The sequence below is a fragment of the Struthio camelus genome, chromosome 18 (genome assembly GCF_040807025.1).
Source record: "Struthio camelus isolate bStrCam1 chromosome 18, bStrCam1.hap1, whole genome shotgun sequence".
NCBI lineage: Eukaryota > Metazoa > Chordata > Aves > Struthioniformes > Struthionidae > Struthio > Struthio camelus.
The window spans coordinates 9,902,512-9,919,221 of NC_090959.1; the positions used below are offsets into that span (position 1 = coordinate 9,902,512).

At 48.4% G+C, this 16,710-nt stretch overlaps 2 protein-coding genes across 2 annotated transcripts; both read left to right on the forward strand.

Annotated features, from left to right (window-relative positions):
- Window positions 1–603: 603 nt before the first annotated feature.
- RNF114 (ring finger protein 114) lies at window positions 604–7,408 on the forward strand. The gene is made up of 6 exons (XM_068912138.1): window positions 604–840; window positions 1,378–1,528; window positions 3,152–3,258; window positions 4,000–4,114; window positions 5,047–5,154; window positions 5,399–7,408. Exons 1-6 carry the CDS (start codon window positions 692–694, stop codon window positions 5,462–5,464), a joined length of 696 nt encoding a protein of 231 aa, XP_068768239.1. The 5' UTR covers window positions 604–691; the 3' UTR covers window positions 5,465–7,408.
- A 5,262-nt stretch (window positions 7,409–12,670) lies between these two features.
- SNAI1 (snail family transcriptional repressor 1) lies at window positions 12,671–16,403 on the forward strand. Its single transcript, XM_068912695.1, has 3 exons — window positions 12,671–12,800; window positions 13,259–13,768; window positions 15,159–16,403. The coding sequence occupies exons 1-3, from the start codon at window positions 12,722–12,724 to the stop codon at window positions 15,338–15,340; spliced, it is 771 nt and encodes a 256-aa protein (XP_068768796.1). The 5' UTR covers window positions 12,671–12,721; the 3' UTR covers window positions 15,341–16,403.
- The last annotated feature ends 307 nt before the right edge of the window (window positions 16,404–16,710 follow it).

A 16,710-nucleotide genomic window follows, 5' to 3' on the forward strand; every position in this document is an offset into this window, starting at 1 on the left:
AAACAGCTTCTGCGGTGCCCTGGCTTGCCCACCGCCGACAGGAGCTGCGTTGTCCTCCCGTTACCAGCTCGGCGCGCCCCAGCCGGCGCAGCCGGACCGCGAGAGCAAGGGGGAAACGGCACGACGCTCCCCGACCGCAAGATGCCGAAAACCGCCGGCAACCAACAGCGGCACCAATTAAACGCGGACGGCGGCGGCCTTGAGGCCGGGGGCGGGGGGGGGGGGGAACAGCCCGCGCCATCTACAATTTTTCACGCGGCCTTGCTCTAGCTGTTGGTAAAAACGCTCCTTTTCTCTTCCGCCAGGCAGAACCGCCGCCTCCTGCCTCACCCCGGGCCGCGGCCGCTCCGCAGGCCCGGGCGAGGCGGGCGGCCCCCGGCGGCGCTCGCCCTGCTGCCCGCGCCGCCACCGGCTGCCCCGCGCCACTGGCGGCCCTGCCCCGGGGCGCCCCGGCCACGCCCCCGGCCCCTGGGCACGCCCCTCCGGCCCCTGGGCACGCCCCCAACCTCGGGCCACGCCCCCTGCGCCGGGCCTCGCCCGCCCCCGCGGGGCGGGAGTCTCCTCGCCGTGCTCGCCCCGGCGCCGGGATCTGTGCTGCGGCTGCGCGCGGGCGGCTTCGCGATTGGCTGGGGGTTCGGGGCGGGGCCCGCGCGGAGGCGGAGGTCCGAGGGGGCGGTGGGGCCGCCGCAAGATGGCGGTGGCCGGTGGAGGTGGTGCTTCGCGCTCTCCGGAGCGGGCAGTGGCGGCAGCGGCGCGGCGGCACGACCCGCTGTCGCGCTTCACCTGCCCTGTGTGCCTGGAGGTGTACGAGAGCCCGGTGCGCGTGCCCTGCGGACATGTGTGAGCGGCTGCCGGCGGCGCGGCGCGGCGCGGCGTGGGGGCCTCGGGGGCGGCTCCGGGCCCGCGGGCCCCTTCCTCGACCGGGTGCCGTGAGCGGGCCGCGAGGCGGCGGGCGGGCGCAGAGGCCGCGGCGGGGGCGGCCCCGGGCCGGGCTCGGGCGGGCCCGGCTCCCGTAGGGGGAGGTCGGTGAAGCGGCCTTGCCCGAGGGGACGGGGGTCTGCAGGCAGCTGCGCGCTTTAGCCCGTTGTAGGGGCGCCGTGAGCCTCGCTTGACACAAAAACAGCGGCGCGGTGCGTTCGGTAGCTTCCCCCCACCTGTGAAAGCTGGTGGAGATAGAGATTTGTCGAAAATCTGATAATTCCGACTGTGATGGCCCAGACTGCACCTCCCGTCACACGGCACAAATGTCAGCCGGCCGCTGTCGCTTCTTGTGACTCCTTTATCGCTAATAACAGGGGGCATGGCAGGTCTCTGAGTGTTTTAATCGAGTTGTAAGGAGCGTCCTTCTCACCGCTTGCTGTTTTTCTCCCATGCTAGCTTTTGCACTCCGTGCCTGCAGGAATGTCTCAAGCCGAAAAAGCCTGTTTGCGGCGTCTGCCGCAGTACCCTGTCTCCTGGTAGCAGAGCTCTGGACCTGGAGAAGCAAATTGAAATGACGGAAACCACTTGCAATGGCTGCAATAAAAAGGTAGGAAAGCGTTTGAAAACCAAGTGCCTGAAGTGTTCCTGTTCAGTCCTACAGCTTAGAGGGAAGTAAAGTATTTGCTCTTCAGCTTTCTGCAACAACAGGTCAAATGCTTGTTTTAAGTACTACAGGCACTTTTTTTTTGTAAGTCGTTCCTAAATGTTGACGTTTTTCCACAGTCTTTATTGTTACCTCCCTAGGAAGTGAATTCTGAGTGTGAGATGCTGTGTTGGTTTAAAAATAATAATAAAATATTGCTACGAGGATGTCTGTGGGTGTAACGCTGTAAGGAAATGGTGAATGTGGTTTTAAACACTGAGAGCCTAGGCTTTTAAACAGAAGAACTTTGTTTGCTTCCTCAGAAATAGTTATGAGACAAAGCTGTCCTATATGAGCAGTATATTCCATATATTTTACTGTTTGGTAAAATCCTGCATATGAAACACTTAGAGGACACCCTCTTATCATTTACTTCCTCTTTGTAAGTTTGGGCTTCTTAGCATTGTCCCAATATACGGGAAAATATCTTGACAGATGGAAAGACAGCGAGAAAAGGTTAATTAGATGCATATTACACCAAAACTGCAGCTTTGTAGTTCATATGGTCCTGTATCTAATCCTCAGATTAATTGGTTCACTTGTAAAGCTAAAATCTTTAATTTAAAACTCATTAAAGAATGTCATTATGCTAACTGAACTTTTACAGCTCTCTTTTTATTAAAAAAACAAAGTTCCTCATCTCCTGCACTACTGCTGTTATATATTTCTCATAAACAAGGTGAGAGTATCTGTTCTGTTAGTTTCACTTTTGATTTCTGAGTAGTATCACCTTTTTTATTCTGGCTGATATAAAATTGCAGTCCCTTGACTTGTAGATTTCCTTACAGGAAATTTCAGTTTTCATTAGTGGGATAATGCTTGAAACACGATTGTCAGACTTGCACTTGGTTTTTGATGGAGGCTGATACATTAGCTATATCTTTATCTCGCATCTACTGCTAATCAGTATCTAATCCTCCTGAGTTATTGCCTATTTTTGTACCTCTTACTCCTCCTAAAAACACTGTTCTTTCTAGCTTGGATAGGGTTATTAAGATTCGGATCTAATTTAAAGCATGTTTGAAATCGATTGTTAGCCAGACTTCAAGCATAAAATGGATTTTTGCAAAGAAAAAAACCTTCAGGCTTTTGCAAGTAGAAATTGTGAAGTCAGGTTCGTCTCCGTTCCTTCGTTGTACGTGCTGCGTATCTGACAACGTTCTGCAGTACAGATCTTGGTGTAGATCAATTACAAAAAGCGAAGCTATTACCCGTATTGGCTCTTCTCCTGAGCAACCAGATAAACTGGCTTTATATGAAACTTTTATATTACATCTTAGGAAAAGTGAGCTGTCCTGAACAGCATGGTATTGGTAACATATTACAGGCAACAAAGTTACTGGTTAACTAGTACGTAGTCTTGACAGTTTTCTGTCTCATCAGCCTAATTGTTTTTCTGTTTCAGCATTTTCTATAGAAAGCCTATTTCTTTTGCGTATCGTTTACTTCTTCTGCCTAAAAGCCTGAAAGTGAAAGTGACTGCAAGTAGTTTAAACTGAGTTTGCTGTTTAATTGTTGTCTCTCCAGATGTATCTCTCAAAGATGCGTAGCCATGCAGCTTCTTGTTCAAAGTACCAGAATTATATAATGGAAGGTGTAAAAGCTGTAACTAAAGAACCCCTTAACAACACCAGGTAACTAGCTCTTCTCTTGACGTGCTATTTTTTGATACCACAAACTGGGCTGTAAATATTTAATCATTATGAAACTTAAAAATTGATTCTTGCTCTGAGAACAGTCCTTTTATCTTGTTTAAACAAAAGTTGACTGTGTTATGATGTGTCATGCAAACTGTAGAATACTGGAGTAAAAGCAGACTTTACCTCTTCACTCAGTTTGGGTGTTAATTCTTTTAATCCTCTCATATTGTTAAACTAAGCCTTCAACCTAACAACAGACTATGCACAGGCAAGCTGTTCTAATTTGTGATGTTATCCATGGATGTTTTAGTGCAAGATCAGGGTACTTAGTTAAAGGGGGGTGGGAGAGGTGTTAAGTAATAGTTTTGTCTTTCTGTCTCTTGATTGTAGTAACTTACAATGAAGGGAAGTTGCAGTGAGCCGCATTGTAGCGTGTTGGGTGTGTGACTGTGCCTTTTTAAAAAATATATATATAAGAAAGCAAACTGATAAATGGCATTTGTAACATTTGTAAGAGAAGTAGTTTTGTATAAATATGGATGATATTAAAAGTTCTTTAAGATATCATTAGGAATAAAGAAGCTGATTCTTGAAATTAGCTTGCCTTAATTGCGTAGAATGAAATTACTGCTTTGAATAATTTGTATTCTAAATAGCTGGTAAGATAAGTAGTTATTCCCAATGTTCTTAAGTTTAGCTTTCCTGAAACAGTCTCTTTTTCCTCCCTGCAACCAGGAACTTTCCAAATCGCTTTACCTTTCCTTGTCCGTACTGTAGTGAGAAAAACTTTGATCAAGAAGGACTAGTTGAACACTGCAAAACACTGCACAGCCTGGATGCAAAACAAGTGGTAATAATGAGTCTTGATTCAAGAATTGCAATGAAGTCTAGTCTTAAATCCCTTTGAAACAATGAATTAGAGACTTGCTGCTTGAAGTTAAGTACATGTTTATAATCGCTTCTGTTAAAGTCAAGTGTGGGTATGCTGTTCACGCACTTAAGTTTTACTTAATTGTGGTTTCGGAAACGTTTGCTGGAGGTGACTTTCTCTAGTCCTATTGTAGTTCACATCTTCCTTTTCTTATTTGAGAAATGGCAGGCATTTGAAGTAAATTATGCATGCTAATAAGCATAATATCATTCATATAATTTCAAAAAGATATTTACTGTTATTTAAGATCTCTCTATGCTATTCTCAGCAAGAAGATCTGTTATAAATGCATGTGAAAAATACTTGGAAAAAGTTGCATCTCCCTCTAGTAATCTTTATCTGCTTTTGCTCCCTCACGTACAGGAGGAATCGCAAAACTTGGAACTCACTTTGAAACTTTCATTTGTCTTGAAAGTGTTTTTTGGAATTCAAAATTATTAATTTAGGAAAAAAGTTCACTTCTTTCACTTTGAGAGAAGTGATCTTTGCAAAAGAGTTCAAGGAAACTGCTCTATTATTGAGAAAAGAGGGATGAAATCGCCACAGTAAACACTGTACTCAATAACTCTAATTTCCAGTATATAGGGAGAAGACCCTAAACCATTCCAGTTCAGAGGTCTAAAAATCAAATGGAAATAATGTAGGGTTATCTGAAATTTTTTTATTGACAGTCCTAGTAAAGTAATCTAAAATCACTTTACATATAGAGTAGTGACTGTCGCAAACCTCAGGCTTTAGTCTTCCATATTGTCTCTGTCCTGCCCTTCCCAGTGTAAACGTTAAAGCATTTAATCATTGGTACTTAATTGGCTTTCTTGTTGGGTGGTTTTTTTTTTTTTTTTTTCTTGAAGGTCTGCCCAATTTGTGCCTCAATGCCATGGGGAGATCCAAATTACAGGAGTGCTAACTTCATGGAGCACCTTCAGAGGCGTCATCGCTTTTCATACGATACTTTCGTGGTATGTGTTTTCTTACCTTTGGAATACAGGCTGACTCTTAAAATCCAGCTTTTTTGCATAGCTGCTACTGTGAAATCTGATTTGTGCAGATGATGTCTCAATAATCAATTTATCCATTATTTTAGAGAAATTGTATTATTGGCAAGTCAAAGGATGAGGCAGCTATTTTCTGAGTTTTCTTGGTGTTGAACTAACTAATGTGGCTGTTGCAGTATGGCTGAGTTTCTATACCCTTTGTTCATAGGATTATGATGCTGATGAAGATGATATGATGGCACAGGTTTTGATCCGTTCTTTGCGTGATAAATGAAACAAGTAGAAGATTAACTGTAAAACCAAGCTTCCACGAGGGGAGAAGTGCCCAGCATCATTGCATTTCTCCCTTTACATCCCAAGATGAACTCAGGCATCCAGAAATATGGAAGATTCTTTATCTATCTCTTGATTTCAAATCCTGATTTGGTCTTTCTGTATCATTTGGTCTCTTGTTAGCGTGTTCTATGCTGTTAAACCATGTCAGCCTAGTTTTCTTACTAGCTTCACACAAAGCTTAATGATAGGTCAACATGAAGGAGACAAGTTTGTTTTCTCTTTCCTATGCTTGTTTTTCTGCAGTTGTGTTCATTTGACTCTCTTTAAAAGCAAAAACATTCCAGAAGGAATGGCCTGAGTTAGTAGGTAGATAACTCTCCCCAATCTCTCATTCACATTTCTTGAATGATAGTTTCAGAGATGTATTCACAGCTCTGTTTTCATTCAGTAAGAATGCTAGGTGTTAACTGTAATTGCCAGATCAGTTCCCATTTAAAGTGGCCTATGATTACTGTGACTTCGTAATGTTTACCAGTGTTTGAATTCATATAGTCAGCCTCTCAACTGTATGGAAAAGATATCTTTAGTACAGATCTTCAAACTGCAATCTTCTCTAGCAAATCTGTGCAACTGTGTAAGAAACTAGTTCAAAATACTTTAGTTCCATGCCTGTTATTTTCTTCCATACTCTGACAAAAATGGTTTGTAACCTGGAAAATAAACTTTTATTAGTCTTAGTTTAAAAAAAGATGCATTTTAAGTATTATATCAAACAGTAATCATGTTTGTTGGCTTTATGATTAATTTAATGACTTTGGCACTAGTTTTCTAGCGTTTTAATTTTAAGCCTTATGTTGACAGAAGGAGTCAAAAGTTTTTTTTTTAAATACTGCTGCTTCCTATTTAATCTAAAATTTTCACTTATATATTTAGTTTTTCCATCCCTCAGGGCAAGCTGGTTTAAAAAAAAAAAGAAAGAAAAAAATACTTTTAATCCCTGGTGCTCGTGCAGCACTACCTTTCTGCCTTTCAGATTTTAGCAAGTGTTTTGAATTCCTGTCACTAAAGTAGCTGAAGCTGTACTTAGATTATATTTTCCATATAATGTATGTATAATATAGAGGTATAGCTTTCAAAGAAAAAAATAAAATAGAAACCAGAAAGCAGGATGATTGTTCCAATACATGGTAAATGGATACATTCCGTTATACGCTTTTACTATAGAGCTTCCTTTTCTTAGTTTAGCACTTCGTTAATTAAACAATCAAGATACTGAGAGCTAGTCAGCCGAGGCACCTGATGAGAATGTGTAAATCAGTGTAGTATTGAGATGTCCCGTCTAATTTAACTTGGATGCTTAATTAGAGCAGTGGACCTGCACAATCACAGAGCTCGCTAACTAATGTGGCCAACAAACGTAACTTTGCACTCTGCAGATGGCAGCATAGCCTTACCCTAAAACAGTAAGTAATGTAATATAATCCAGCTCAAACCTCTTGATTAAACTTTGTGTCCAGCCAGACCTCTAATATATTTAATTTGAATTTGTTTTTAGTACATTTTCACAAACTTGATACGGACTAGTATAGACTCATGCTTAAGTATATGCTTGGTGACTGGAAGCTCAGTCTTAGGAAAAAAGTCTCATAGTACTGTGGAGAAAGTACTGTATTTTGGGTTTGGTTATTTTTAAATGCTTAATCTGCAAAGAGATTGCAGTGTATTAGTGGCTGCGTGGGGACTTCTAGGTTCTAGCTAGAACCAAGTTTTGTGGTACTGATTGACCTGAATCTAGATTTCTGCTACTATTCTAAGTGCACTTCCATGAAATTCTGATAAAATGTTTCAGGAGCAGTTAGAAGCTTCCGAGCAACTACTTTGTCATGTTTTTGACTTTTGAAGACAAGTTATAAATAAAGTTCATATAATTTATAAAATGCTATCTTCATGTGAACTTCTGTCATTTTCTCCTCGTCGTCCAAACACTTTATTATAGCACCAGCATAGAACCGGTTCTTGCTGGCTGTGTAATGCTGCATGGAGCGCGTTAGAAACTGAGTAATGTACAGGCTACAGATTCTTCTGCTATGTATTTTGTCCTGATTTGTTAACTGCAGCTTCATTTATAATCTTTCAAACAATGCACCAGATGGGTTATGAAAAGCGGTTCAGATACATTAGTTTGGCTAGAACTATGCTGAGTCAGAGGAATAAACCCACCGATTTTCTTAGGTAAATTCAGAAGGTTTTATTGTCCCGGAGAGTGTTTGGGTGGGTTTGTTGTTGTTTGTTTGTTTAATTCAATCTTTATAACCCTCAGCTTGAACTCTTCTTGCCATACGTTTTGCAGTGCAGTGTATCCATGTGTTATCCTCAGTTTGAGTAGGTCCAAATGAAGAGGTGAAAATTAGAGTGGCTCATAGCAACGGTTGGTCAGAAATCTAGTTGTTTGTGCTAAATGATCATACCCTGACTGCTGGTCCAGATGCATTTGTTGACTTTGATACAACTGCGATTTGACTTCCAACTTCTTATCTGAGAATTATTTCATACTTTCCACAGCCTTATAATAGTGGTAGCAAGCAATGAGCTGGTTGGAAAATGCACACAAAATCTACTTTAAGTTTGATTAAACTTGTGTATGAATAAGAAGTAATATCAGCCTAGCACCTGCTAGGTTGATAACAATGGAATTTACAGCGTGGATGTGATGAGCATCCATACAACCATTCAGAGAGAAACTGAGCAGTAGATTCGTATTTATTATTCCAGGTACTGAAGAGCTTTGTGTCTCTATGCTGGCTTCATCAAATTAACCAACGAACTTGTTTACACGGGTTGTCAGATATCTTACTGATACTTACTGGTTGATTTGAAGAAGAAAAAAAAAACATATTTGTTCTGTGTGTAACCTTGGTTCATCTAGCTTATGTGCAAAAACTCTGGATAAAAAAAACCTTCCTGTACAAGCTAGTTTGGGCTTCTAAATCCAGTATAGCGATGCTGCACAGGAGTGAAGTGCTCTGGCAGAGCTGCTTTCACCTCGTTGTCAGCAGCTGATCTTGTACCCGTAGAAAATCCCAAATGCCCATTGTTGGCGATAATTTAATCGGTCTACCTGGGAACTGTGAAATTCCCGGTGTCTGGCACCAGGAGACAGCGTTAGGAGGGTGATTAGCGCTGAGGCAGAAGGACAGAAGGGGAAGAGACAAGAAGACAGTTGGGCTTCTATTTTTTGGAATGAATCTAGCTCCAGTCAAAGGCTGACCTTAATAGGTCTGATAAATTGATGTCAGCATTCATTGCCTAACACAATCGGCATCACTTCATCTGGAATTACAGCAGTAAATCCCCCTGATCTCCTTATGCTGGGGGATGAGATCTTTTAAAGGACCCTGTCTATAATAAAGCATTGACAGTATATTCTGGCTTCTAAGGTCACCTGATTAACAAAGTCATAACAAACTTGCTTCAGTGAGGCCTTTAGCCAGATACACTTGGATGGTCACCGGTGAGATTAACGCAAGGAGGACTGACCTCTCATGGTCAGGATTTTTACTAATATTTATAGCATCTCTTGGCATCACTTTGTGAGCTACACCCCCAGCAAGGCTTGAAGTCTTCAGAAACTTTGAACTATTGTTTTCAAAGCAGTTTTGATGCTTGGTTGCTTGCAGCAAAAGATTTGAGAAGAGGGAAAGGCTTGAAAAAGAGTAATCATATACCTCAGTGTCCATTTTCAGGAGGAGAAGGTTATGTTCTCTGCTGCTGCCTGATAATGTCAGTAATATGTTTGCTACCGCTGTCACACCAGTAATACCAGGAATACATTAAATAACGAAGTAGCAAATTAGGCTTATGCTTGCAGTCGTAAAATTTTTCTATACTTTAAATGTAGTAAAACTGACAATGGGGTGTTTGTCTGAGGGTTCTTGGGGTTTTGGGGGTCGGTGTGTGCGTGGTTTTTGTTTGTTTTTTAAACTCAGAGCTTCACATCACGCTTCCATTAATTTGGGCTTGATTTTTCAAAAGCAGCTAATTTCTTTAATGGGTCAACCTCATTGTGTTCCAGGTAATGCACGTGGGGGCAGTTGAAACCACTATGAAAACTTTCTCCTTCTCCCCAAAAACTCCAGAAAAGACTCAGAGCTAAGTGAAAATACACGTTGCTGCTACAGGACTTGGGTCTTCCCATCTAGTTCTCAAATCTGTTTTATCTAGTATTCAGATACTGGTCTTTTTTTTAAAAAAAAAAAAAAAAAAACAACAACAAAAATAGCTATTGCACTGGAGTTTCTGGGAGGTGTTTTAGTATCCCTGATGCAATGTAGTTCTCTTCCATAATCAAGATGTAAGGAGAATAAAAATACGTTGGTTTGAAAATGACCCAGTTCTGAAGCAGTATGACAGATTTCTGCGGTTGACAACAAAGGACACCACCTTCTACCCTGATTTTTAGGATGGTATCAGTGTTTATCTTTAAAGCTGAAAAAGGCTCATACTCTTTACTATGTTAATTAGGTAGTTTAGTACTGATCATATCTGGACGCCTAGCCCTATACATCTAATTTAATGTTTAGTGGATGTCATTAAATTCCCTTGATTGCGTTCTTGTCTAAAGCACTGCGGCTCCAAAGGAGCTATAATTGCCTTTAGACAGTAGAGGGAGTTCTTGCAGTTTATGAAGTATGCAGTAACTGTTTTTAGCCAATATGAACTGGAGATCTTTCACATCCCTGTCCCGTGTGCTTTTCACATGTAATTTGTCACCAATTTCTTTTTTTTTTTTGTAGTATATTTCATAGAACTACTCCAATATTGCTATAGCAGGGCAGTATCAGTGTAAAACTCATTGTTGATTCATGAGTCTGAATTAAAAAGAGAGACCGGTATTGGATGTAGATTGTCTCGTTAGGGCATTCATTTCCTTTTTTTTTTTTTTTTTTGTAACCAAAAGGTCCGTTTGCATTGTTATGTTCTTTCATTGTAGGAGCTTTGCTCTGTAGCAGGGAATTTGAAATGCTTTACATAGCATTATGGGACCCAAGTAGGTAACAGTAAAAAACTTGCAATAGATTTTTCTGCCGTGGGGGTGGTTAGTGTATGCTTTTGAGCTCCTTTAAGCTTAAAACTGTGTGGGTTTCAAACTGGAGCTATGCCACAATCTGGTAGCAGGGCTGCTCTGACCACCCCTGAAGCTCAGCTGCCTCCCTAGCCCTATACTGCAGTGAAGGGGTGGGACGTCTGAGAAACCACTGCCGTTTCCAGCCTGTGAATCATTTCAGAGCTTCCCCGCCCCTCTGTTCTCCCTGTTCTCTGTCCTGTAGCTTTCTGGCTCAGAGGCACAGACAGGTTGCTCTCCTCCCTTCATCTAGATTTTTCCTCTAGCAAATGCAATTTTTTCCATGTGCACTAGCAGTGGTTGGAACCGATCTTATCATTAACATTTCAGAAAGAACAGAAGAGGTGTCTTTGCCTCTTTAAAGAAAACCACTTAGTTGGATACCTTATGCAACTGCCCCCAATGCCTAACCACATCCGCAGCAGGTGTAACGGGCACGTGGAAGGCATCAGCAAGCAGCCAAGAGAGCGACCTGGGACGGCAAGTTGGTGCTGCCTGATGCTCTGCAGGATGTGGCACTTTGGCTCTCCCGCGCACCTGAGGGAAGCAGGGTGGGTCTGGCCCGCGTGATTCACATGCCCCGATGCCTTCAGGGGCAAGTTTCCCCTGAAAGCTGACTTCAGGGAAGGTGATCCAGGGATGAGTTACGCAGATAAACACCCCATGCCTGCCAACAGCAGATACCTCCTGTGAGAGCTCCCAACTGAAAGCTGAGAGCAGCTCTGCAGCAGAGGAGCAGAGGCAGCTCCAGAGGATGTGTGGGCAGGGGGAGAGTTTGCAAACACACCTCCTCTGCGCACGGTGGTGTGTCACTGGCAACAGCAGCAGCTTTCCGAGCTGTTCCCACCCTGAGCAAAGACTCGCTCTCAGTTGAAATCCCTGGACTGCAGTCTTGCCAGTGGAAAGCTTTGCTCGCCACTTCTGCATTTCACGGGCTGTGGCTAAACAGCAACGTGTGGTAACCGAGGGGCTCGAGACAAGCTCTGGCGGGAGGAGTGATGTGTGATGCGTGAGTCACGAGCGTCCTGGCATCACGGGCCCTCGCTTGGGTGGCGGGAGGCTGGAGCTGGATGCGAGCAGCGAGGCGTTCCCAGCAGGTCCCGCTTCTCCTCCCTCCCTCGGCCGCTCGCCGCCAGCAGCTGTCTTGGAACTGGGGCTCGCTCCAGCCTCGCGCAGCAGGTGCCTGGACCCGTGCCCTGAGCTCTTCCAGCGGGGGGAAAATCCAAACGTGAGAGGGAAGAACAGGATGAGCCGGAAGCTGGGGCTGGGCCTCTTAACTGCCGAGCCGGAGGGACAGCTCAGGCTCTGCTCACCACTTTCCCAGGACCTGCTCGCTGAGGCTTGGGCACCTTCCCTTGGACAAGGGTACCTTGGGAGCGGGAAGCTAAAAGAGAGCATGTTTCTCCCTAGGGCTGTTTTACACCCATAGGCTGCCTAACCCAGTGGGGAAGGAGGGAAGAAAAGCCTCAAGACCAGCTTGCTGGGGGAGGGTACAGGGCCCCAAACCTGCCTGGCCCGCGTGCAGGGGAGAAGCAGGTCTGGGCATGTGCTCCTGAGCCCTGCCTGCGCTCGCTGGGGGAGTCACTCCTGGCTGCGACCCAGGTAGGGCTAAGCTGTCTGCTGCCAGCAAAGGCAGGGCTGAGTCCGGCCCTGATCCTCCACAAATCGTTTCCTCTCTTAACGGTGGATTAATAACCTTTGGCAAAGTGTGCTCTGTTTTTCGGCTGCCTCCCAGCAGGGCTTTTGGAGCCGCGGGGCAGGGTAGAGGCTTGTCCCAGTCTGCACCACAGCCCAGCGCTGGGGTGGTGGCAGGGGCAGCCAGGAGCGTGTGGGCTCTGGGGCCGCCCTGGCTCCCCCCACGGGTGGCCTGAGCGCCGCCAGGCGCAGGGGGCCGCCTCCCCGCCGAGCTCCGTCCGGATGCGCCCCGGGCTGCAGGGGGCCCGGCCCGCCGGGCACCACCCCGGCCCGGCCGGGCCCCGGCACCTGCCGGCGCGCCCGCCCCGCCCGGCCCATTGGCTCCGCCAAGCGGGGGCGGCCCCGCACCGCCCCCCGCGCCGCCCCGGGCCCATATTAGCGGGCGCGGCGGCGGGGCCGCGCCGGGCGGGAGGAAGGAGGCAGCAGCGGGGCTGCAAGATGCCGCGCTCCTTCCTGGTGAAGAAGCACTTCTCGGCCAGCAAGAAGCCCAACTACAGCGAGCTGGAGAGCCAGACCGGTGCGTGCCGCGCCGCGCTGCGCTGCGCGCGTGGGGGTGCTCGGCGGCGCGCAGGGGCGCGGAGCGGGCCGGGCGGCCGCGGGATCCGGGCAGCGGCGCGGGTGCGGGGCGGCTTTTTTTTTTTTTCTAAACTTTTTTTTCTTTTCATTTTTCGCATAAGCGATGCGGGAAGGGGGTTGCGCTTTTGCTTTGCGCGAACGCGGAGAGAGGGGTGGCTATTTTGGGTTGGTTGGTTTGTTTGTTTTTAATGGATGTGGGGGTGGGTTGCTTGGTTTTTCTTTCCTTTTTTTGTTTTTTTTGGGTTTTTTTTTTTTCTGCACGGGCGGAGGGGCCCCGCTCTCGTGGGGCGGGCGCGGAGCCCCTTACGGGAGGGACCGGGGCGCGGGGCTGCCCTCGGGGCGGGCGCGGGCGGGGTGCCCGCGGCGCCGCCCTGAGCGCGCTGCCCCGGCTGCCCGCAGTGATCGTCTCGCCGCTGCTGTACGAGAAGTGCCCGCTGTCGGTGATCCCGCCGCCCGACGTGCTCGGCCCCGGCGCCTACTACCCGCCGCTGGTGTGGGACGCCGGGCTCCTCTCCAGCCTCTTCCCGGCGGGCCCGGGCGCCGAGGCGGAGGCGGCGGGCGGCGCGGCGCCGGCCCTGGACCTGACGGCGCTCTCCAGCGAGGAGGACGAGGGCAAGAGCTCGGGGCCGCCCAGCCCGGCCTCGGCGCCCGCCGCCGCCGAGCGCTTCCGCTGCGCCCAGTGCGCCAAGGCCTACTCCACCTTCGCCGGGCTCTCCAAGCACAAGCAACTGCACTGCGACGCCCAGGCCAGGAAATCCTTCAGCTGCAAGTACTGCGAGAAGGAGTACGTGAGCCTGGGGGCTCTCAAGATGCACATCCGGAGCCACACGCTGCCCTGCGTCTGCAAGATGTGCGGCAAGGCCTTCTCCCGGCCCTGGCTGCTGCAGGGCCACATCCGCACGCACACCGGTAAAGCTGGCTCTCGCCCCCGCTCGCTCCCTCCCTCCCGCCCTGATCGCCTCCGCCTTCCCAGCTCGGTGACCTGAAGCGAATCAGCGGTCTGGGTGTTATCTGGGAAGATAAGGGCTTCCCAAACCCCCTTGGCACGTCTCTCTCAAACATCCTTTAAATATCCTTTTGGCTGGCGTTGAGCGAGGGGTCAAGGCTCGGCTCGTAAATCTGTGCTGCCGCTGCCTGCCCGCGAGCTGCCCCGCGGGCCCTGGCTGACGGTGCACCCTTCAGCTCCGTGCTGGTTTGGGCACTCGGGGCTGCGTTTGATAGCTCGGCACGCTGGCGGGCACGCAAGGCTGCCCCCTTCCCCGTGCTGAAGGCTTCCAGCAGGGCAGCCTGTCCCCTCCCTCCCTGTCCCAGGGTGGCGGCGAGGACGTGGCAGTGGCCCGGCCACCTTGGCCTGCGCTGCACTACAGGCCCAGCCACTTGCCCGGAAGCAGGAGTTGCTCCCTGTCCGGGGAGGATGAGCTCAGCTCAGCGCAGAAGGTGCTGCTGAGATGCACCACTGCAAGCCTCGGGGCCCTCCGTTTTCCGGCCGCGAGCGGCCCTGGGGGACGCGCCGGGGCCGCCGGGCAGGTGCTGGTGGAGCGGTGCCGTTCGCCCTGTGCACCTGTTAGCGCGGGGCCGGCCGCAGCTGCCAGCCCGCCGCGGCCTCCCGCGCCCCGTCCCACAAGTGTCCCCGCTACAATGCGCCTCCCCGAGCATCCTTTGTGCCTGCTGCAGGGACAGCGTAATTGTTACTTGGCACTGATTTCACACCCTCTTAACGTACTAAAGATGGGGTCTGAAGGAAGCTAGAAAGACTGAATTGTGCTTTCCAAATTGAGCATACGCATTTGTTTCCTCCAAAAGAGTTTCTGACAGGAATTCACCCTGCCCGGGCTTTTCAATGCGAGCCGGGGCGGGAGAAGGGGGAGCGAAGCCTTCAGAGGAGGAAATAGCTATACTCGCCTGGAGCCCGCTGCGCTCAGCCCCTGCCTGCTATGATATGATTAACACGCAGCGCTGCACGCTCTTGCCGCTCTGCAAGCGGGTTCCCTTAGCCGGGGTAGAAGCTGAATATTGTCTGCATTTATATCAGAAATGGGCTTGATTCTGCAGCTGGTTCTAGCGATAATTTTCTGTGGCTCATATGAGATTTCTCTGCAAGTAGGAAATTCCCAAGTCGGAGGCTTTCCTCTAAGCGAATGGCATACATACCTCCCTTAGCTTTCCGTCGGAATAATAACACTGAGCACTTCTTTTCACGGTGCTCTTCACCGACTTTGGCTAATGAATGGCCCCTTCTTTGATATTCTCCATGTGTTGATGCACTAGTTAATTGGGAACGTTTCTCTTTGTCTCATAGGTGAAAAGCCCTTTTCCTGTACGCACTGCAATCGGGCCTTTGCTGACCGCTCTAATCTCCGCGCCCACCTGCAGACCCATTCAGATGTAAAGAAGTATCAATGCAAAACCTGCTCCCGGACTTTCTCCCGTATGTCACTTCTTCACAAACACGAAGAAACGGGCTGTTCTGGAACACGCTAAGGACTCGGGACCCCGCGGACTCTTAACATGCAAATACGTATATTGTAACTAGTTTCTGTAGGAGTTAGTTTCCTTGGTGTTGCCATTACAGTGTGTATCAGACCTGCGTACACAGCTCCTTCAGGCCTTGAGAGACTTCTTCCACACTCCTCGTTTTGTGCCTCTCGTGCAATTTTTAAGGCCTGATCCTCCTCCCACCCGAGTCGGTGCAGGACTGAACTCTCCCGTCGCGCTTGAGCGCGGGTGGCGAAAGAGAGCCGAATCCTGCGGGCGCAGGCTTGAGTCCGCTGACGCCGCCGGAGGGGTTGTGCCGTAGCCCTGCGCCAGGTGCCTACTGGTTGCTGAAGGCACTCAGCACCTTGCAGGGTGGGACCTGCACCCTGACCACACCGCTGGTATAAAAACATTGCAATTGTGTAGCTTTGGGGTTTGCTTTATTTTTTTTTATTTTTTACCATAACCACTTGGTAACTTTTTAAGAACCAGTATTTTATTTTTAATGAAGGACAAAAAGTGTTAAGCCGAACCCCCTTCCCCTGCCCCGGTTGTATATATGCCGCCTGTAGAAGGTGTAACTATGCAATAATACAGTATCACATTAGTTGTGAAGCAGCTGCTTCTCCCCAGCACAATGACAATTTGCAATGCCTCCGAGATTAACAGTGTCCATAAAAGGCATTGGTAGCCATTTCAAACAAGAATCCTGTTTACAGAGCAGCTATGCACTCAAGCACCTGTTAATATGACTCTTAACAACTGCTTTTCAAGAGAACTGTGACTAATAGCAGGCACTTGTCAGCCGATACAATGGTGGCCTGTGCGAAGGCTGCCCATCGACAGGTGTGTGCCAAAAGCGCTATTTATGGTTATTGACAGGTGCCTCCTGAATGCATCTTTCTTCGGACATTGTTTTCACAGAATCATAACAAAGAGGATGTTTACATTTCAAAGGTACACTGGTATTTATATATATATTTTTTTTGTGCCACAATTTTGTACTGATGAAACTTTTTATATAATTATATACAGTTTATTGATATTCAATAAAACGGCTAATTTATAATAGGGTCTGGTGGGTCCTTGGGCTGCGCGCAGGGCTGGAGGGGTGATGCTCCCTGCGGCGCTGGGGGCCGGGCGCCCGTGCGGGGCGGCTCTCCGGCCCGTGGCCGCAGGCGCGCTGCGGGCGGCGCTCGTCCCGGCGCTGCCCCGGGCGGCCGTTGGCCGGAGGAGCGAGGCTGGCTCAGTTCTGGCCGGGGGCGCTGGCTGCGCGGGTGCTGGGGGAAAGGGGAGCTGTGCCGGGAAGGGAGCCCTTAGCAGCCGCTCGCCCTGCCCCTCTCCGGCTCCCTACCTGCCCCCCGCGCCGGGCTCGA

Coding starts and splice junctions, on each gene's coding strand:
- SNAI1 (XM_068912695.1), top strand. CDS start 12,722: ATGCCGCGCTCCTTCCTGGTGAAGAAGCACTTCTCGGCCAGCAAGAAG. Junction 12,801..13,258: donor CGAGCTGGAGAGCCAGACCG/GTGCGTGCCGCG, acceptor GGCTGCCCGCAG/TGATCGTCTCGCCGCTGCTG. Junction 13,769..15,158: donor CCACATCCGCACGCACACCG/GTAAAGCTGGCT, acceptor TTTGTCTCATAG/GTGAAAAGCCCTTTTCCTGT.
- RNF114 (XM_068912138.1), top strand. CDS start 692: ATGGCGGTGGCCGGTGGAGGTGGTGCTTCGCGCTCTCCGGAGCGGGCA. Junction 4,115..5,046: donor GCCTGGATGCAAAACAAGTG/GTAATAATGAGT, acceptor TTTTTCTTGAAG/GTCTGCCCAATTTGTGCCTC. Junction 5,155..5,398: donor TTTCATACGATACTTTCGTG/GTATGTGTTTTC, acceptor CTTTGTTCATAG/GATTATGATGCTGATGAAGA.